This window comes from Mesoplodon mirus (genome assembly GCF_964341445.2).
Source record: "Mesoplodon mirus genome assembly, chromosome: 20".
NCBI lineage: Eukaryota > Metazoa > Chordata > Mammalia > Artiodactyla > Ziphiidae > Mesoplodon > Mesoplodon mirus.
In genome coordinates, this window is record NC_138996.1 from 31,710,755 (window position 1) to 31,731,482 (window position 20,728).

The window sequence follows — 20,728 nt, forward strand, 5'->3', positions numbered from 1 at the left end:
AGTTCATTAGAATTGTACAAAAATGCATGACATGTTGAAAACAGTATTAGCATTTGTTCAGTAAACTATTTTACTAATCTAAAAAAACTGTACATTAAAGACTCTTATAGCATTTATCACCCAGAAATCTCTGTGAGCCATTAATTTTATATATTTCTAGTAAAATAATCATTTAGACTGATTAAAGTACTTTTAGCCCTCTTAAATTTCCTAAAATATCTTCTAAATCAATATAATCTTAGAAGGGAAAGGAAAATCTTTTGAAATCATCTACTTCAAAGCCCCACATTAAAGAATTAAAGAATGATTAAAGTTAATTCAGTACATTTTCAGGGTGTGTCACCAGCATCCTGATGGTTTAAAAGTTGCAACATTAGGAACGGCATGGAAATGTTTTACCTACTGCTTGATCTCTGAGACCACACAAGCCCAAGAATAATTCATTTTCTGTTTGGGGGAGATGTAATTTACTTCAAGAAAACATTCAAGTTCTTGCATTACAGAAACATTATAGTGGCATCCTTATTACATTATGCATAGGTCACTGGTATGTGAACAAAGTTTAAAGAGACTTACCATCAAATACTTCCAGTGCATCAAACTGCTTTTCACTTTGGAAAATGTCCACAAAGATGGTGATGTTGTAGTTTGGTTCCACTCTGATGCTCCATGAGCACGTCTGGGAGTTAAAATAGTTGCCTGGATACCCTGGACTAAGGATGACCCCAGAAGATTCTGTCCGGACTTCACTGGCTGGGCATTGTGCTAAGAAACAACGCACGAGTAAAAGTTTTCCTTGACAAAATGAATCCAACTTCAATAGGATAGTTTCTAACCCTGGATACACAAGCTCATGAAAGAAAACAACAACAACAAAGCAATCCTACTGAGATGTGACCAAATTTAATACAGGACACAAACAGAACAGGAAAGCAACATTTTAACATCACCCTATAACTTAAAACATAATTATGTATAATATATATATGTTGATATACAGATGAGATAGAAGAGATTGGTAGATGATTGATAGATAGCCACAGATGGATAGATAAATCCTATTTAACTCTAAGGAGACCAAGAGTCAAAGAGATTAAGTCTGTCAACCTGATCCTAGGGCAGCTAAGCTGAGGTAGCTGCCAACTTGAGAAGAAGCACTGAACCTGGAAGTTTTCTTTACCTGGAGAAGGTGGAGAAGCCATGGTCTGGCTCCTGCTGACCTGCCCTTGGTGAGGGAAGGAGGGACCCCTGACATAGGGACAGTTCATACCATATGTGCCTTTCACTCCTCATCCATGGTCCATAGACCATCCATTCAATCTATGACTGAATTGCCCACACACCTCACATAACTCAGGGCAGGTGCCTTGTGGACTCAACCGCAGGATCCCAAGTTTTCAACTAAACTGTGAGACCTCATCTTTTCAATGTAATATTACCAAAACATTGTGAAATTATACATGATGATAATAAAATTATATTTATTTCTGCCTTTGATTATACTTTTAATTATATTTAGAACAGTAAATTTTAAACATTTGATGTGATTGCTTGGGACTGTGATAAGAGATGAGTCATATGGGACACCTGGGTTTCTACTGTGTAAAGTGGGAGTGATTTCTAATGGGTTAATTTACCGTGAATGAATCATTAAGATAATCTGGACACCTTGACACAATTTTCCCTCTCACTTTTTTCATTATTCAACTACTCCAAGTTAATCACAATAAAACTACTCTGTGTAGGTATGAATGCAAAAGAAAATCACCGAAGTCTCTTAATCAGTCATTTCTCTCACTGCTAATTTAAGTATCCTCCAGAAACAGTTTGTGAATAGAATTAAGAAAAAATTATTTCTCTTATTGGTGCTGGTTCAACACTAAACAAAGACGTACCAAAACTATTTACAAAATGTTTAAAAAGTTAAATGATCTGCTTTTCCTCAGTGGAAAAGAGCTTCTATCAATGGAAGTGTGCCTTATTTGTTGAGTTATCTCCTTTTAATTAATGAAATGTGTACTATTTATGAATATATTTCAAAACCGAAACAGATGAGAAAGCTTATATATTTTGATTCAAGTAATGGTTAAAAAAAGTATTTTCCCCCCTTTTTTTCATTTAACTTAGTATTCCAATTGAGACGTATCTTTAAATTTAGAAACTGTTTAGGGATAAAATCACTGAAGATGAAACATTTCATAGAACCCTTTTAGTAAATGTGTATTTTAGGTAGGTTTTAAAGTATACTTACAGTGTTAATTAATGGCAAGTAATATAAAAAATAATTTAAGCCAAAACACATAGAGCAAACAACTTAGTTTAAAAAGTATCTTCTGTGTTGATGGTAAGATCACTCTGTAAAATATATTATGGCCTTTCAGAAATGAACGTGTTGATGTTAATAAAATAAAATAAGTTAGAGTTTTTTCTGTCTGCATGTGTGCAGGGCCTGGGGTTTTAGGATCTCCTGGGACTTGTTTTGAATTTACAATAAGAGCCAGAGGTTGGCTGTAACTAGACAGCAATAAAGATCCTCCTCAGGGTTATAATCAGATCAAAAACATGCAAATGTTTTTCTTAAATCTAAAGCGCTATGTGGGCAGACAGTGTTACAGCGTCTGACCACATGCCTGCCTGTTCCTGACGTGAAGATGCTACAGAGCACATGTCATTGTGTGTTAATACACGGGAGAAGTAGTTAACCTGCATCTCTGTCCTGCGATTTCATCACCACAACCATAGCTATTAGACAACACTGGGACAGCAGACCACCTGGAAACAGGAAACCATCCACCTGCTGAAATGCACCTGGAGAGCTGAGAGCACAACCCAGGGTGCGATTAGAGATCAGACGCAGATTCTTAAACACAGCTATTCTGATTCCCTGTTTCTGTTTTTTAGAGAAGATAAAATGAAAACATCAGTGAGATTATTTGCTTCATTTCTTTTTACAACCCTTCACAGTATTTCTTTCAGACACACGTACTGTTTTGAAGATGCACCGAGTCTGTCTCCAGGTGAGTGGAAGTGCCTCCACTCCTGTGTTTCTCACGCCCCCTCCCACGTGCCCATCCCTTCCCTTCCTCTGGAAACTGTTGCTAGGAGCAACCCCCATTGACAGCGGGAAGGTTTCAGAGACCACAGGCTCCCTTAAGCTGAGCCCTCCGTGCTAAAAACACCCTGTTTCCCACGGCGGCTATCAGAGACTTCCCACCCCCGGGAAGCATCTGCGTCAGGGTCCTGGCAAAGGCGCCTCTGAAGGAACGTGCTGCTGAGACATCGGCTTGAGCTTTGCGTCCCCTCCCTCTGCGCAGTTACTCCTTTAGCTTACTTTTTGAGAAAAATCCAGCGCGAGCCTTAAAACCCAAAGCAACTTGCAGGGCTCCAGCAAAAGTAATGGACTCAAACATTAGGATTTATAAATAAGATTAACTCTGAAGAGCACGTCTAGGTATGACAGAGTTGTGATGCGGAGCACTCTGTCACCTGGAGGACTGGAGACGTGTCACTGTCACACTTATGCTTCCCAAGGAATGGCCACTCTTTGAAGGTCACTGATGGTCTTTAGTGTTCGTTGATAATGCATGTTTCCAATTTTTAAAAATAATAACCATTGATGGATTTCCACTGTTTATGGGATGAAGCCACCTGACACTGAAGACCTTTTACAATCTGGAGCCCTTTAGGTTTCCAGCCCACTTAATGCCACTCCCTCAAACACACCCTGACAGCAAGCTGCTGGGGGCCACCCCCTCTTTCCTGGATGCCCTATGTCCTTTCACACTTCCAAACCTTTCTTACTGCTTCTCTTCACTTTTTGAAATGCTTCTCTTCTTTTTCACTTGAGAAGAGTCACTTTCGTGATAGCCTTCTATGCTAAAATATACTTGGCCTCTGTCCCAGGTTCTGGCACGGAGCTCCCCAAACCCCTGGAAATTCCTGAGGGTTGGGAGTGTCTTTGAATTGAGTTAAACTGTGGGGCACTCAGCTGGTGTCTAAAGAAAATGAGAGAATTGCTTGGTGGTGTTGAAAAACATTCCAGAGCCTCATTCATTTTTTTTTTTCTAAATGAAGGTAAGTATCCAACAAGGTAATATTTATCTGTAAAAAGTGTGAACTTTCAGAACAATTTATTCCCATTGTTCCCAAGGAACAATCAACAACCCTTAAGTGGTGATAATTTTCAAAGCAGAACTTCTAAAAGTGTGGTTATGACATTTGAAGAAGTAGGACTCATAACGAGTACAATTTTTCATCAGGAATTTATTGGGGAATTGGCCCCCACTTGAGCCCAATCAAATAATAGAAAAGTACTGGAAGAAAAATGACAATTAAGTGCTTAAGTGTTTAAGTATTTGATAGACGACATCCGAGTCCTTATTTCCTTTCTTAAATAATGAGGCGTTCAGGGAATGACAGCTAAGATAACTCACTTCATTCTAAACAAATTTATTCCTGAACTGAAACAGAAGAGAACTAGGTCATCCTACGTAGTAATTCCTATAAGTTCAGTAGGGCCTGGGGACCTCTGGGCTGAGTACAGGGAGCCTGTCTTGTTAGCTGGACACTCCCTGCAAACGTGTGAGAGCGGAAGTAATTTAGAGAATGATGCCCCTGTTGTATTGATCTACTCTGTTTCTGGATTGTCATGAATCAATTTCATTTAAGTGAAAACCAGGTTAATCTTGGGGAGAGACAACAGAACGGAGGCATGTTCCTTATTTTTAAAGTAGCATGTTAAATAAACATTTATACTTTTCTTCATTAATCAGCTAAGACCACCCTTGCTGAAAGTCACCTATTCTGAGAAATTTAAGGTCGTGTTTGGTGGAATTAAAATCTGCCTTCAACATGTGAAGATTTACCTCAGTTAATTTTTATATAAAATGGCAAAAGATGGGGCTTCCCTGGGGGCACAGTGGTTGAGAGTCCGCCTGCCGATGCAGGGGACACGGGTTCATGCCCCGGTCCGGGAAGATCCCACATGCCGCGGAGCGGCTGGGCCCGTGAGCCATGGCCGCTGAGCCTGCGCGTCTGGAGCCTGTGCTCCACAACGGGAGAGGCCACAACAGTGAGAGGCCCGTGTACCGCAAAAAGAAAAAAAAAAAAAAGGGCAAAAGATGAAACTTTTATACCCACCCCCTCCACCACCTTGAGAAAAGAATTCTCTGGAGATCACTGTCGCTGAGGTAACGTGGTCCTGACACACTGGTTTTCCCAGGAAGAAAATGACATCAGTGTCCTGACTTAGTGCCCCATGCGACCCCCTGCTTCTAACAGAGGCAGCTAGAGGCAGGGTTTCAGTGGCACCGCAACTACGAGGGTCCCGCAAGTGTTTAAAGCAAGAGGCAAAGGGCGGGGTGCCCCCTCCTGAGGAGTTTCCCACACCCACTGGCTCGCACCTGGGTGCAATTCCAAAGTACATTTTTCTCAGAAACAACCTAAGTTACTTTGGTTATTTAATAATAATTCATTCCAGATTTTCTTCAGGTGTTGAAAATCGTTTCCCTCTATACGAGTGACTGAAATTCTGCCTCATTAGTAATGAAAATGCACAAAGTTACCAGATATTCTGGAAGAATCAATTCATGGGCCTGAGCACTTGCAGAATCAATACTATTGCAATGCAAAGAAAACTGCCTTTTATAGGGTAGATAATTAACATTATAAATCACTTAGAATTAATTTAATATTCACTTCATCTTACACCAATCCCATAAATGATGCAGATAAATGATCCTCATTACACATGATGCTCAGAAGATTAGTAACCAAGGTCACTTGATAATCAGATCTAGACTCTGGGTCTTCTCTTCCTAAGTGTTGGCCCTTTTAAATGTTTCACTATCCCTAATGAATGATAATATTCAAATTCCCTGAAAGGGGAGAGTTCCATTCTTTAAAGGAAATAAACATGACTGTGATTTTGAAGTTACAAAATAAAATCTATCTTGGAAAGCTCTTTGACAGGCAACCAGTCATACTTCTGACTTATACTGAGACATTTTAGCTTATTTACATCTCTTCCAAATCTTTTTTTCTTCCAATAGTGCTTAAAAGTGGTGCCTTTAAGTAATGTATTTAAAATGATCTAATGATATTCAAATAAATTGAATCAACAGACTCAACCTCATATTTTGTTCTGCTATTGTATATTATCTGTTATTACATATGGTCTATGCAATTTAAAGCTGTAAAAATATGAAATGTGTGCATTTATTGTATGCAACATGTGCATTTCAATATCTATACATTTTACAGAAAAAAAAGTAAACACTAGATAATTTTATGCATGCTAAAGAATTCAGAGGGAAGTGTAGTGATGCCTGCAATTTGCCTTGAATGTATCAAAAATATAGATAGATTAATGGATGGATAGACAGATAAGAGAAACGAGACAAAGGATATGTAGTAAACATTAATGGTGGAACTTAGGCCATGGGTATTATTTTTAAATTATTTCAACTTTGCTGTATGTATGAAAATTTTCCTGACAAACTGTTGGGAAACAGCAAGACTTCCTATTTGATGTAGGTTTGATTTATTTTGTGGAGCTAGCTAAAAGCAAGGGTAAGATATTTCTGTTAGCTGGTGATTTTAATTGCAATGGAATCATAACACAGATAGAGACAAATCCAGATGCATACAAAGAAATTCAGACACATGCAAGGAAGTCCAGACCAATACAAGTTACACCATGTTCCGTGTTGAACAAGCATATTTGTAGTATAAACTTCATACCTTCACACGTCGGGAGAGAGCCTTCAAACTGCAGTTGGGAGCCGAGCATACAGGTCAGCGTGTCCGTCCCGGACAGCGTGTACCCAGGGTGGCACTGGTACTTCACGGAGTCTCCTGAAGGAGCCAGCACAGCATATACTTGAAGATTCTGTCTCCAGGACACGCAGCGTGGGAATGTATTAAACACGCATGCGGCTTAAGTGAGTGCACAAACTGTTTCTGAATCAAGATCGGTATTCATGTGTAGTCTGTTTAATGAAATGGTGCCATTTTCAGTTCTTAATTTATAAAAATGCTATCTTAAATGTAACCAATATTTCTACAGAAATTATGTAGCAGATTTTTCTTCTTTGACTGATGTGTCTATGTTCATTTCCCTTTGCCCATGACTACTAAAAAAAGAAGAGGAAAGAAGGAAGGAAGGAAGGAAGGAAGGAAGGAAAGAAGAAAGAGAGAGAGAGAGGGAGGGAAGAAGGGAGGAAGGGAGGGAGGGAGGAAGGAGGGAAGAAAGAGAAAAAGAAAAGAGAAACAGATGCTTGGGATTTAAGGTTGTACAACAGAACGGCTTTATGCATCCAGAGAGGCTATACAATGAACTTGGCCTAATGAGCACAAGGTTCTCGTTAACTAAGCCCTTAGGAGTAGAGCAGAAATCGGGTCACATGGTTTGACCACTGGCCTGAAACAGGGTGTGACAACAGGACAGAGTGTTTGTAATTGAGACAGAGAAATCCTGCATTGCAATAACTATACGGCAAACATACACCACGGCTGGTTTCCTAATGTGACCTGATGATTATTCAATGAAACAGATCATTAATATAAAATGAAAAAACAGAATCTCTAAATATTATCATTAAATGTATTCACCAACTGTATTCCAGTTTCAATGAAAGGTCAATGTTAGACTAATCATTATTTTAGCCACAAATGATTTTCTTCTTCTAGTTCGTGAACACGGTTCCCTAACTAAACACCAACATCTGTTTAAGTCTGTCTCTGAAAACTGCTTTTCAGGAGAAAAATCCAAACTACTGAGTGATGTAGGGGGAAAATGTGCTCAAAATGACAAAAGCAAAATTCAAATGGAAAAAAAACACTGAAAATCATGGAGATGAAGAAAGAAAAAGATATTTACTCAATGCATGACCTCTGTGTATATCTCTAGCAAAGCTTGAGGAATATTTCTGACAAATACTCATTTACTTGACTGACTACTACAGTTGGGTGGGTGTAAAAAAGGTGGGTTGAGCTAATGATGTTGTAATGAAGAAAACATTACCTATTTCAAAATCCTCATCCTCAGTAAGCATTTCTGCCTGTGGAACTGCTGGAGGAGGCTGACATTTCTTGAGCTGGAATGCTACATGGTTCATAAAAAACAATAAGAGCAATTACATTTGCTGAATAAACAGAAACCTTACAAAAAGCATTCCTCTTATGTTGTGTTGTTATAATGCTTAGGTACAGGAAAATGTCTGCATTTGTAAATCATAGTTTTATGAAAGTCTTGAGCTTCAAATGCTTACAGAATTACTTAATATCAAGGAATATCTAAAATTGAAAGGAAAAAGTATAAAATTTAAAAAATTATAATGTTTAAATAAAAACACTTTACATATGTTTGGAATTCTGCAAGAGAAATGGTTCACCCATGGCCTGGTTCCACATCCATGTCTGGCTCTGACATGATCTTCCTCGGCCTCTTGTCCTGAGGAAGTCCATATGTCAGTCCTCGTGAGAGATAAGGGACTGGTATCTTCTTCCCTAAATTATTTAGCATTCATGCTCAAAATCAGTAAAGATTGGCTTTGTTCCCTCTGTAACCACATGACATTTGCTATCGAGGTTTATCTGAAGACAGAGATGAGGAAATCTATGAAAGGTACTAAATGTATTTCAGTGGCCTCCACATCAGAGTTTCACATACAATACACTTATCTTGGAGTAAATCCAAGCTCACTACAAAAGAGTTGGGAAATAATAAATACATCAGGAAGAAAAAAGGGTCATGCGAACCTCTGGCATGAAATGCGAGAAAATCCTATTGGTTCTCGGTTGGCAGAATCAAAGAACTTTAGATGGAAACAAGGTTTATGTCAACGCTATGAGAAAAATCAACTGGAATTCTTTGCCTTCATCAACAGAGTGAAAGTACACTGACCATGAAAATTGAGGACAAAGAAACCTCCATTTGAAAAGTCGCTGTGAAACTTCAGCAGGACTTGATTGGTGGAACTGTACGCTGTTTCCAGGGCCGTGTTTCCACTGAAAACTCCCAGCTGAGGTGAGTTCTGATCGGGACCATCCCTAGGAAAGAGAAGGGGAATCATCTGAATAGAAAGCTCCTAGTTACAGCTTAAATTAACAACCATTTTCTTCTGACAGTCAGGCTCCACCTCGGTGAAAGACGGTGGTCTGACCCCAGGATCCATCTGAAAAGTCTGGTCTTCAAACCAGAAGCTTGGGCTCACTTGTTCCTCCCACAGCTGACCTTTTCTGAGGCATTTCTGAGACCAGGTCACATTTATTCTGGTGACGGCAATACCGTTTAGTCCACATTTTAAAGTCTAAATTCAGTATCTCTTTAATCACGGGTGAGATTTATGGAGCTCTTGCTACTGAATTGAAATATTTTTAAAAACTGAATAAAATATTACTGTCTTCTAGATACCGTGTTTAGAAATATCAAGATATTTAATATTCACAGTTGATGGAACTCCAGTCTCTCTGTCTCACGCACATTCAGACAACAGAGGCTCCCTCCGCTGCTATTGTTACCTGATGAAGATTTTCCTCCTACCTCCTAAATCTATCAGTTAATCCGAGTAAACCTGCTGATATTATTGTGTGGATCTTCCTTTTGGTGTTGTCTGTTTTGCTTTGCTTCTGAAATGGCAGCTTCATGCGGTCAGTTTAACCTTTCAAGTTGTCCATTCCCGCTCATTCCCATGACCAGGATGCCCCTCCCCGTCAGACTTATTTCTACAGCCTCAAAGGCTTCTTGGACTCTTCTCCCTTCTCGGCCAGCTGACGTGCTTCCCACACAATGAGACTGCGTATTCTGAAACCAGGATCTGGTTTTGTAATTCTCCTTCTTATAACCCTAAGGTGAATCCTTGTTGCTCTAGGATGAAGCCTGAAATCCTTAACATGATTTATGAGGTTCTGTATGGTCCGCCCTGCTTACCTGGCCAGGTCACCTCTTCTCTCTGGGCTCTCAGGAGACTTCAGCCACTCCACACCTGGTGTCTCCCAACGCCTGCAACTCTCCCTGTTCTCTTGCCTTACAGATTTTCCAATAACTTGAACAACCACTACATTTACGACAACTTTGCCAACATACACACACACACACACACACACCACACACACACCACCTTGTTAAGTGTGATTACTCCTTGAGTTTTCAGGGCAGTTTCTCCCAAAAGCACATCCTGGCTCTTCAACTCTGGGTCATGCCCCGACGGTACGCTCTACTTTTTCTACCATAGTTTGACAGAGAAATTGTCATTCCCATTTCCCCCATAAACTCTAACCTTTCAAATGCAAAGGTAGGAACAGTCATTCCCATAGATAGGAACATTTAGTCAAGGAGAGTTTAAGTCACTTATCCAGACCACGTGGCTCATTCAATAGGGATCCAGGGCTACATCCCCACTTAGTATCCCCTACACAGCACATGGGAGGGCAGCTCTGCAAGGTTTATAAAGCACGGAGAGAAAGCTGTGTGTAATCATTTCTGCAATCATTTCTAGAAGCATCAAATTCTTATAATGGCAAAGGATCCTATCAGCTTTTCTTTCAGGAAAAAAAGCCATCACACTTAAAAATGAAAAATACAACAGGGAATTCCCTGGTGGTCCAGTGGTTAGGACTCCATGCTTTCACTGCTGAGGGTCCCGGGCTCAATCCCTGGTTGGGGAACTCAGATCCCACAAGCTGCATGGTGCGGTCAAAAAAATAAATAAATAAAAATTGAAACAGAAAACAAAAATGAAAAATAAAATAATCATGGGATAGTCTCCTATATCTAGAGTAATCCTGAATATATCTACCATGTAGTAAAACTCAAACACAGTACATAAGGTTTATTCTCTGTATCTCTAGATTTACTTGGTAACTTTCCTTTCTGATATCTACCTAACTACTCCATTTCTAAATAGACATAAGTGACACGTCAGTGGTTACAAGAATGGTTTATCGCAACGACTGATGGTGTTTCTCAGGGAAGGCTCTCATACCAAACAGCGATGTAGTCGTTGACAGCTTCAGTCTGCAGCAAGGTGAAGTTGATGTAGACGCCGTGGCCAGGCGGCACCTTGATGAGCCAGACACAGTCCTTCAGAATGGGGTACTCGTCCGGAAACCCAGGGGAATAGATGGTCCCGTTCTGAGATGTCACATTATACCCACAAGGAGCTGAGAAGGAAGTAAGAAAAATCAAGCCCACACAGTCCACTTACAAAGGATACAGTGAAATGTTTCTCAGTCTCTAAGGTCCCTCAGGCAAAATTTTCCTTCTAAGAAATAGTTGTGAAATATCTCTCAGTAACTACTTTGTCAAAATAATCCACCTAAAGTCTTAAAACCTTGGAAGAATTATACTTCTTAGCTACATTATCTAGGTTTCATTTAATATATTCTCCAAACATTCAAAATACCCTAAGGATAAAGTCATTTCCATATAATTAAAAAGAAAGAAAAAACCCTTAGTCAGTTGTCTCCTGTGACTGAGATGATAATCCATTGGACCACCTGATGCAAGGGATGTTGAAATTATGCATAAATATTTAACTGAAAGACAATCTTTTTTGGTTTTAAGTGAGATTTCTAAAGCCTATTTAAACTGTCTAAAAGAGAAGCATCTAAGTCTATTTGCCTTGAAACAAAGACATAATCAATTCTCCTCAGATCTACACCTGGAGAAATGAGATAAAATTACGTAAGTGGTATTTTATAGACGCACTCCCATATCTCACCAGTTATCAATGATGTGAAGAATCCCAATACTCAGAGTCCATTTTTATTTTACTTAATAAAGGGATCATCACTGTTGCCATGGAAATTATTTTATTTTATGGAAAAATGAAATGACCATACATGAGCAGAAAATCTGAGATGTATTCTTTAATTTAGATTGTAGAATAATACATCAAAGTCATAGACAAGTAGACTTTTTAGTCAAACTAAAAGCCGACAGATGCTATAAGAGTGTCTGTTACTAACATGAATCTTGTGAGGCTTTCAAATATTTGCCACAAAAGTCATAAAATTCAGGTGGAGTGAATAAGCTGAAATACATTTTTATTAAAAGTTCAAAAACAATTCAAAATGATGGCTGATGAAATACCATGAAGCACTATATGACACATTAACTATACAGATGCACACTGATTTCAAAGGGGTTAGAAAATGTACCAGTGTCAAGTAGATTGAATCAGCCCGAGTTTTGGGTAAATTCATTAGAAGGGGCTGTGGAGAACATTTTACAAGTTTTATAGCATAATTATAAGTGGGGTTTGGAGTCAGACAGACCTTGACATGTAACCTAGCAAAACAAAGTATACAGATACTTATAATCTTTAAAATAGGGCCAGAAACCACGTTGCAGTCACAACAAGCTACGGTGTACCCTGAAGATGCCATATTTTTTCTCAGCTGCAAACGTCATGACCTTGTCCACCTGCACAAAAAGCCCACATGCTTTTCTCCTACCTTGCTGCCTAGTGAACTGGCCTCTTCCTTCAAAACTCAAATGTCACCACCCCCTGAAACTCTCTCCTGGTGGCTTGGGCTCCAGGTGGCCGTGGTCTACAGTTCACGGCCAGCTGTTCTTCACCATTAGACTAACGTCAGCAGGCGGGAGTCAGGGACTGTGTTCCCACCCCCACCCAACCTCCTCGCATTAATCCCATTGCTGGGCTCAGATCTTAATAAACATGGACAACAAACAATTGAGAGATTGAAAATGAGTGAGACAATGAATAGAAAACACTTTAAAAATAAGTGTGTTGACAGCAACATCCTTTTTGACCCACCTCCTAGAGAAATGGAAATAAAAGCAAAAATAAACAAATGGAACCTAATGAAACTTAAAAGCTTTTGCACAGCAAAGGAAACCATAAACAAGACGAAAAGACAACCCTCAGAATGGGAGAAAACATTTGCAAACGAAGCAACTGACAAAGGATTAATCTCCAAAATATACAAGCAGCTCATGCAGCTCAGTATCAAAAAAACAAACAACCCAATCCAAAAATGGGCAGAAGACCTAAATAGACATTTCTCTAAAGAAGATATACAGATTGCCAACAAACACATGAAAGGATGCTCAACATTACTAATCATTAGAGAAATGCAAATCAAAACTACAATGAGGTATCACCTCACACCAGTCAGAATGGCCATCATTTAAAAATCTACAAACAACAAATGCTGGAGAGGGTGTGGAGAAAAGGGAACCCTCTTGCACTGTTGGTGGGAATGTAAATTGATACAGCCACTATGGAGAACAGTATGGAGGTTCCTCAAAAAACTAAAAATAGAACTACCATACGACCCAGCAATCTCACTACTGGGCATATACCCTGAGAAAACCATAATTCAAAAAGAGTCATGTACCACAATGTTCATCGCAGCTCTATTTACAATAGCCAGACATGGAAGCAACCTAAGTGTCCATTGACAGATGAATGGATAAAGAAGATGTGGCACGTATATACAATGGAATATTACTCAGCCATAAAAAGAAGCAAAATTGAGTTATTTGTAGTGAGGTGGATGGACCTAGAGTTCGTCATACAGAGTGAAGTCAAAAAGAAAAAAACAAATACCATATGCTAACACGTATATATGGAATCTAAAAAAATAATGGTTCTGAAGAACCTAGGGGCAGGACAGGAATAAAGACGCAGACGTAGAGAATGGACTTGAGGACACGGGGAGGGGGAAGGGTAAGCTGGGACAAGTGAGAGAGTGGCATGGACATATATACACTACCAAGTGTAAAACAGATGGCTAGTGGGAAGCAGCCACATAGCACAGGGTGATCAGCTCGGGTGCTTTGCATCCACCTAAAGGGGTGGGATAGGGAGGGTGGGAGGGAGATGCATGAGGGTGGAGATATAGGGATATATGCACACGTATAGCTGATTCACTTTGTTATACAGCAGAAAGTAACACACCAGTGTAAAGCAATTATACTCCAATAAAGATGTTAGAACAAAAAAATGTGTGTTGACGCCATTGGGCTGACATACCTGATGTGTGACTTGAGGTTATTCATTTGGTATTGATTTATAACTCTAAGATTTCCCTTTAGCATTTTGACTCTTTAATTTGCATCTAAAACCACACTACATGGAGTAGTACCCTTCCCATTGTGGGGAAGAAAACAAAACAGAACAAACAAAAGCATGGTGCCCACCTCTTAAAGGTCAAAATAAATGATATGGTTATTTTCTTGGTAAAACACATTCTGCCATTATGTCACTTAATATATTTGCCATGATTTACCTATGATATTCAAATAACAGATCCTTTCACTCATGTATTCAGTGAGTGTTTATTGAGAGTGTATTATGTACCAGGCAGCGGGGCTGGAGCTGGGGATACAGCAAAGACCCACAGACACCCCATCCCTGCCCTTGCAGACCTCACTGCACACCATGTAGTGATGAGGAAAGATGTTAATAGCTAAATAAGTATAAAATTCAACTTGGGTAATAATACTGTCAAGGCACATGTAACATTTTCTCAAGGCAAAATCCTGCTGTGTGGCCTGTAGTGAGAAAACGTACGACCCTACAACAGTGAGTCAAAGCTGCACCTCCATTTTCTCTGGCCTGTCCAGGATCTCTTCCCAGAGGCTTTCCCCTCATCTTAGTGGCACCAAAGGTGTATTTTGAGTTCCACGTCTGAGCAGCATCTCAGGTGAACTCTGAAGCAACAGTGAGCCTGTGATCTAGCTCACATGAAATGCATCCACCCCCATGCTCTCCCTGAGGGTGAGATTCAAAGAAGACCCTCCAGTGGAGATCAGTCACGAGCCCAGTGGGGAGCATCCAGTCACAGGAGGGGTCCCTGTACCACAGCCAACCACCTGTCTGCCAAGGAGCCTGGTCCCAGCAGGAGGGGCAGGCAACCCACCAGCCAGGAGAGAGACCATCGGGCTATTGTGCACTGCACTTTGCAACTGGGAGTGATACAGATGCCGCACTCCCCTCCACCCCAGGGGCCAGAGTCAACACACACGTATCCGTCTATGTATCCACGGGCATACAGTGAGGCAGCACGACTTATAAGAAGAAATACATGCAGTTCTGGCCTTCTTCCCTGTTCTCGGCACAGAACTCCTAAAACCCTCAGAGTTTCCAAAGTGATGAAGATCAAACTGTCTTTTATTATTCATAACAGGCCCCTTCCAGCCACACCTGAGTTTATGTTAATGCAGTGATTTGGAAAGCCCTGAAGCCTGGGGGCTGGTTGCCCGGGGAACCAACCTGTGATTGGAGGTTCAGCCCCACCTCCACCTCTGGGAAGGGAAGAGGAAGGGGGGTCGACTTAATCTCCAACCTAAGGGCCCAGGATTTAATCAATTGTGCCTATGTGATGAATCCTCCTTTAGAGAAAAGAAAGGAGGGGTGGTCCAGAGAGGTTCAGGTTGGTGGAGGGTGGAGCTGTGGGGGGTGGGATGGAGCACCTGGAGAGGGCTGCAGGCCCCCTCATCTCTTCCATCTGGCTGGTCCTGGGCTATATCCTTGGTATTGATAATGAGTTACCTAGCAAGTAAAATGTTCAGTGGCTCCAGCCAATTCATCCAACAGGAGGAGGGAACTACGGGAATCTGCAGTCTATCAGAAGTACAGGTGACAACCTGGATTTGCATCTGAAGTTGGGGCAGGGACGGGGTGGGGGGGGCAGCCTTGTGGGACTGAGTCTGTAACCTGGGGATCTGAAGCCATCACCAGGGAGACAGCATCAGAACTGAGTTCCCGTGTAGGACATCCATCTGGTGTCACAGAAGTGCTTGCTGAGGAAGAGCTCACACACTGGTGGCCAGAAGTGTCAGAAGTGGGAGTACTGCATGTAACTCTTTACACATACATCTATGTTAAGAATAAAGAGCTTAGTGTGGGAGGAAGGATTGCTGTGAGAAGCACAGCCCATCAAAGTCCTCAAGTTATTTCTATATGTACCTCTCCAGAGGACAATAAGTACATACAAATGATTAAGCTGTCTATTTCCATCAAGTTCTAGAGACAGCTTAGCTATACTGAATATGATGGAGGTGAGGCATCACCTGAATGTCTCACCGGATGTGGATTATCACCACCATGTGAAAACTTTTTAAAAGACCTTAGAAGTAGATCTACATAAATATTTCAGTGTTAAAGAATTAATTAGGTCAACAAAATACTTCAAATTTTGAACTATATATCTAAGTGTAGATGCATATTTAATCATGAAATTACATTTAGTAAATTAATAAGCCACAGCCTTCTTAACCATATTTTAACAAGTATAACCCATTTTTAAAAATTGAGACTTCTTAAGTTATGGTAAAAATAATGGCTTAAATTTCTCAAGTCACTTTCAGAGATATACTTTCATTTATTTATTATAATAAGATCACACTTGTAGTCCAGATTTTTTTCAGATAAATTCAGAATATACTAATTTTACATAACAGATTCTTATGCAAATTAGCAGCATATTCATATAAACCAATTTAATATACACTTGTGAAGCTTGATGGCTTAAGATTTTAAATTCTTGGACCTTAATTGTCTGAATTGCTCAGTTTTTAATAAAGATGCCCAGAACTTGTTCAAAGTATCTATATATATTTTTTTTTTCTAAGATTCTTCTGAAGTCTACAGGGCTGGACCTTTAAAGAGTGTTTTTCAGTACACTTGCCCTGTATAAAAAGCATAAATCTGAAATGACAAACCACTCTGTGTTAATAGGATACATTTTAGGTGAGGATATTGGATGATTAGAGCGTCTGCTGGTGTCCCGTGAGGGGCCTAACTGTAGTTTACTTGAACACTGATAGGCATCTTAACAGCCCACCATTCTCAGGAAATAGGACACTTTTTTATTTAACTTTTTGGAAATGCAACCTTTTCTAGATAAAATAACTTTTGTTTTAAAATAACACCCCCCAGTTATTTTTTTAGAATTTAATCTAATATGGAAGACATTAAAAACATCTTGGAACACTTACTTTACAATATAAGAATTTTACATGGATCTTATGTTTTGATTTTTTATTCTGTCTATGACATTATAGGTATGAAGAGAGACATATGGTAAAAGTATCTATGTAGTAAAGAATTTGACCTTGCCTAAAGAAAGGTCTGCCATTTGCCCTGGATTCTGGGAGTTAATTTTTTGCCATACCTGATAGGAGTGTCTTTGTTTCTCCTGGGGGCCTGGCCACATCCCTTAGTCTTAGGATGGGGCTGGCCTGCCAGAAAGTCCAGCCCTGCAATTTAGGGCGGGGCCTTTGGGTCACAGGATATCAGCTGGTCTGGAAACTGATTATCAACCACTAGATAAGCAATCATCAGTGATGCCTACATGAAGGAGACCCAATAAAAACTCTGGGCACTAAGGCCCAGCTGAGTTGCCCAGGGCGGACGTTCTCCATGCATGTTGTCACAGGTCATTTCTGAGAGTGAGGCACCCCCTACATTCCACCCTGTGCATCACTCTCTTGGATGATTTTAATGTCTTTTTCCTGGTATAAACGACAGTCTTGAGTATAATAGCTTATTGAGTTCTGTGAGTCCTACTAGTAAATTAGCCACACCTCAGGGTGGCTTGGGGGCAGTCCTGGAACTTTCACGAGGTACCAGGAGTCTTGGCCTGTCTTGGATGACTGAAGGATTTTAGCTTCACGGTTTGGCCAACTCTGGGTAGTATTATACCTCATATATCATCCAAAAAGATATATCTTGTTATCTTCACACTGACAAAATAATTCTAAGCTAGCAGTTATTTCCATGTTGGAAAGTCGGATTTGAAAAAGCAATGAAATCTAATTAAATACGTAATTCTATTTTTTTATATCAAGCCAAGGAGTCTCCTATTTACATATGAATTCAAAGGATTCCGGCAAAAATTGCAAGTAAGAAAGGTTTCAATCCTGACAATTCAAAGTAATTTATATATGTAAATATATGAATTTTTAAATGGTGAGTAATACAAAAAGTTTCTAAAGTGTGTTAATAAAAAAATACCAGATATGCTACTGCTATTCTTAGTTTTAGAAAATAATTTTAAATGCTCTTTTATGTTATTAAATTTGTAGTCAACTAAAATAACTATTTTAAAAAAAATACAGTGAATGTTTTTCTTTTATAGCTGTTTATATAATGATAAAGAATGGAAAAGTACAGGTGAAAAATATGATTTTAAAAGTCTACCGATTTGCTTTTATTTTTTTTTACTTCTTCAGTAGAAATTCAAATACAGACAGATGCCTTTCCCTTTTTGCCCCTGGGATATAAGTATTTAGCATTTCAAAAGTCCACAGAGTTGGTAATTTCATTATTTTTTCATTCAAAGGTACTGTATTTATAATGTTAGAACATTAGGTGTATGGTAACTTTTCTATTTCATATGCTTTCTTCATAAACAAAGTACTTGATCTATTTAACTTAATATTGTAAAAATTTCAGAGTCATCATAAAAATTAGACAGCCAAACAGAAGCTTTAAAGAAGTGATTTCTGCTCAGACTAGGGATATTCACTGAAACCAGATCTGCTCTTCATGCACCAGAAAAGGACCCTACTTAATTTTTTCCTAAGACTGCTCCTGCACTATGTCTTTGCTCACACTACTGCTTCTATCTGGGATGGTCTCTATCTCTGAGTAGCAAAATAGTACGTGTCCTTCAAGGCCAACTACAAAAATAAAGTCAGTTTTCTGAAATACAAAATCAATATATGATTATTATAAAAGTTAAACAATAGAAAATATCTAGGGTGAAATAAAGTACTCTTTTCCCCTCTAATCCAGCAATTTGATGGAACTACTGTAAAACTAAGCACTGCTCTAGCCATAAAGATTTCTCAAGCAAACACCATCTTCTGTATTTGTAATTCATCAAAACGCTCTTTGTTCCTGATTTTGCATAATAAATATTCATGTTTATTATTCTGTTACCCTTGTAGTTTCCTTGAGGGCAAGACCTATTCATTTTTTTTTTTAACTTACTGGCATATGATACATTCCTGAAATACTAAGTAGAATGAGTTTAACATAATAGATTCCCAATAAAAATTTGTTGAACAAATTAATGAATTCTCAAATACATTCATTTAATATTTCAGGCACCATTATACACATGAAAACTTAAATCATTTCCAAGAAAAGTGATTAACCTACCATCACACCTTGGAAAAGGGTAGTTCCAGTTTCTGTTGATCCCATGCTGACAGGTGAGGACTGGGTGGCCGATTAAAATGTACCCAGGATAACACTCAAAAGATACCGACTGCCCCACACTGTAGTCTGAGTTGATCATATACCCATTCTGAAAAGGCGGTGGGTCTGGGCAGTTCTGTAATCCATAGGCTGGAAGAGACAGACAGAGCCCAGCTCAGGAATAGCAAGTGCAATTAGTCTGGAATTAGAGGAGGGATATGACGGCGTGCAGCTTCTTAGGGTGAACTTTTTAGATATGAGTTTTAAACAAGGTCTTTACTAAGTTGCCCATTACCATCCTAAGTTAAAACAGTAATTATTATTAGTAGTAGAATTATAACAATTTGCATTTAATGAACACTTACTGTATGCTTTAGAAGTTACACAGCCCATACCAAAAATAAATTTGACAATGCTTACCTTGGAAAAAAAATGTATGCGGGGAATTTAATAAAAACAAGAAATATAGATGATAATAAAAAATGCCTTTATAAAGAACGTCAGGTGAACACGGACCTAAACAGTTTTCTTCTAATTTAAAAGAAAACTATCCTAGCACTCCTTTCTAAGTGTTTCTAATTAGGAAACAGGTTATTGTTTTGTTGAGTTCAGTTAATGTTCAGTGAAAATAAAATAAAGAAATCCATTTCTTTTTCTTAACTTTCTCCTTAAAAAGAAGTGTAGAATCATTATGCTAGCCATTACTACCTATCAGTACAATCTCTTTATAATACATTGTTTATTGTGGTTTATCACTATATCACTAAGTCTTTTGTGGTCCCTAAAATAAACTCTAGGTAGGTTGATGGATAATAAATGTTTGCAGACTGTATAATTCAAAAATGTACACATAAATCAGTGAGAGTTAACAAATGCATAATTAGGTGTAATCTCCTGATATGGAAGCAGCTCTCTGCCCCTTTCCTGTTTGCTCATTTCTGTTCCCCTCTAACCTGATTATAGGAATGTGATCACTAGGCAACTGAACATAACTCCTGACTTATGCTCTCATGAATGCACACCAGGCCTTGCCTAACCTGTTGATTCTTTTCCTAGATTAAAACAGGTAAGAATGAGGAATTAAGCAGTTAAAGAATGACTAGCTCTCCACCCCCCAAGAGCCCCCTTAGCAATCCTGCAGGCAGGTCATGCAGACGAGATAACATCTGAAGAGAGAGTCAGCCGGTCTGCACGTAATGGACAGTGATGCAGATCCCAACCTCCTGCCCGATGACTCACTGAGATTCTCCCCCTGCCCTTTTCCCTTTAAAAACTGTTATGACTGAGCAGAATCTTGGGAGTTGGTCTTGGGACACGAGTCCACCCTCTCCCCAGATTGCCGGCTTCTCTGATTAAAGCACCTTTCCTTCCTACTGACACTTGCCTCTTGGTTATTGGCCTTTGAGTGGCGAGCAGCCAAACCTGAGTTTGGTAACAATATCGAATCTTAAAGCTAAATCAGCCGCCTTGTCAATATCTTCTTACCTGCTCTTGTGGGAGGGTCATGCCTACTTCAGAGCAGTGGAATCTCACCAGGTCATCATCTA

The 20,728-nt window shown here is 39.4% G+C and overlaps 1 protein-coding gene across 1 annotated transcript in view; it reads right to left on the bottom strand.

Annotated features, from left to right (window-relative positions):
- CSMD1 (CUB and Sushi multiple domains 1) overlaps nucleotides 1-20,728 on the bottom strand; it is a gene marked incomplete at its 3' end in the record, with an annotated part of 1,728,858 nt that overhangs the window by 117,116 nt on the left and 1,591,014 nt on the right. The window contains exons 42-47 of the mRNA XM_082608811.1: nucleotides 19,143-19,331; nucleotides 10,986-11,163; nucleotides 8,906-9,051; nucleotides 8,024-8,104; nucleotides 6,742-6,855; nucleotides 577-765 (exon numbers count right to left, since the gene is read on the bottom strand). Coding sequence (XP_082464937.1) covers nucleotides 577-765; nucleotides 6,742-6,855; nucleotides 8,024-8,104; nucleotides 8,906-9,051; nucleotides 10,986-11,163; nucleotides 19,143-19,331 — 897 coding nt within the window. The remainder of the gene's footprint in view (nucleotides 1-576; nucleotides 766-6,741; nucleotides 6,856-8,023; nucleotides 8,105-8,905; nucleotides 9,052-10,985; nucleotides 11,164-19,142; nucleotides 19,332-20,728) is intronic.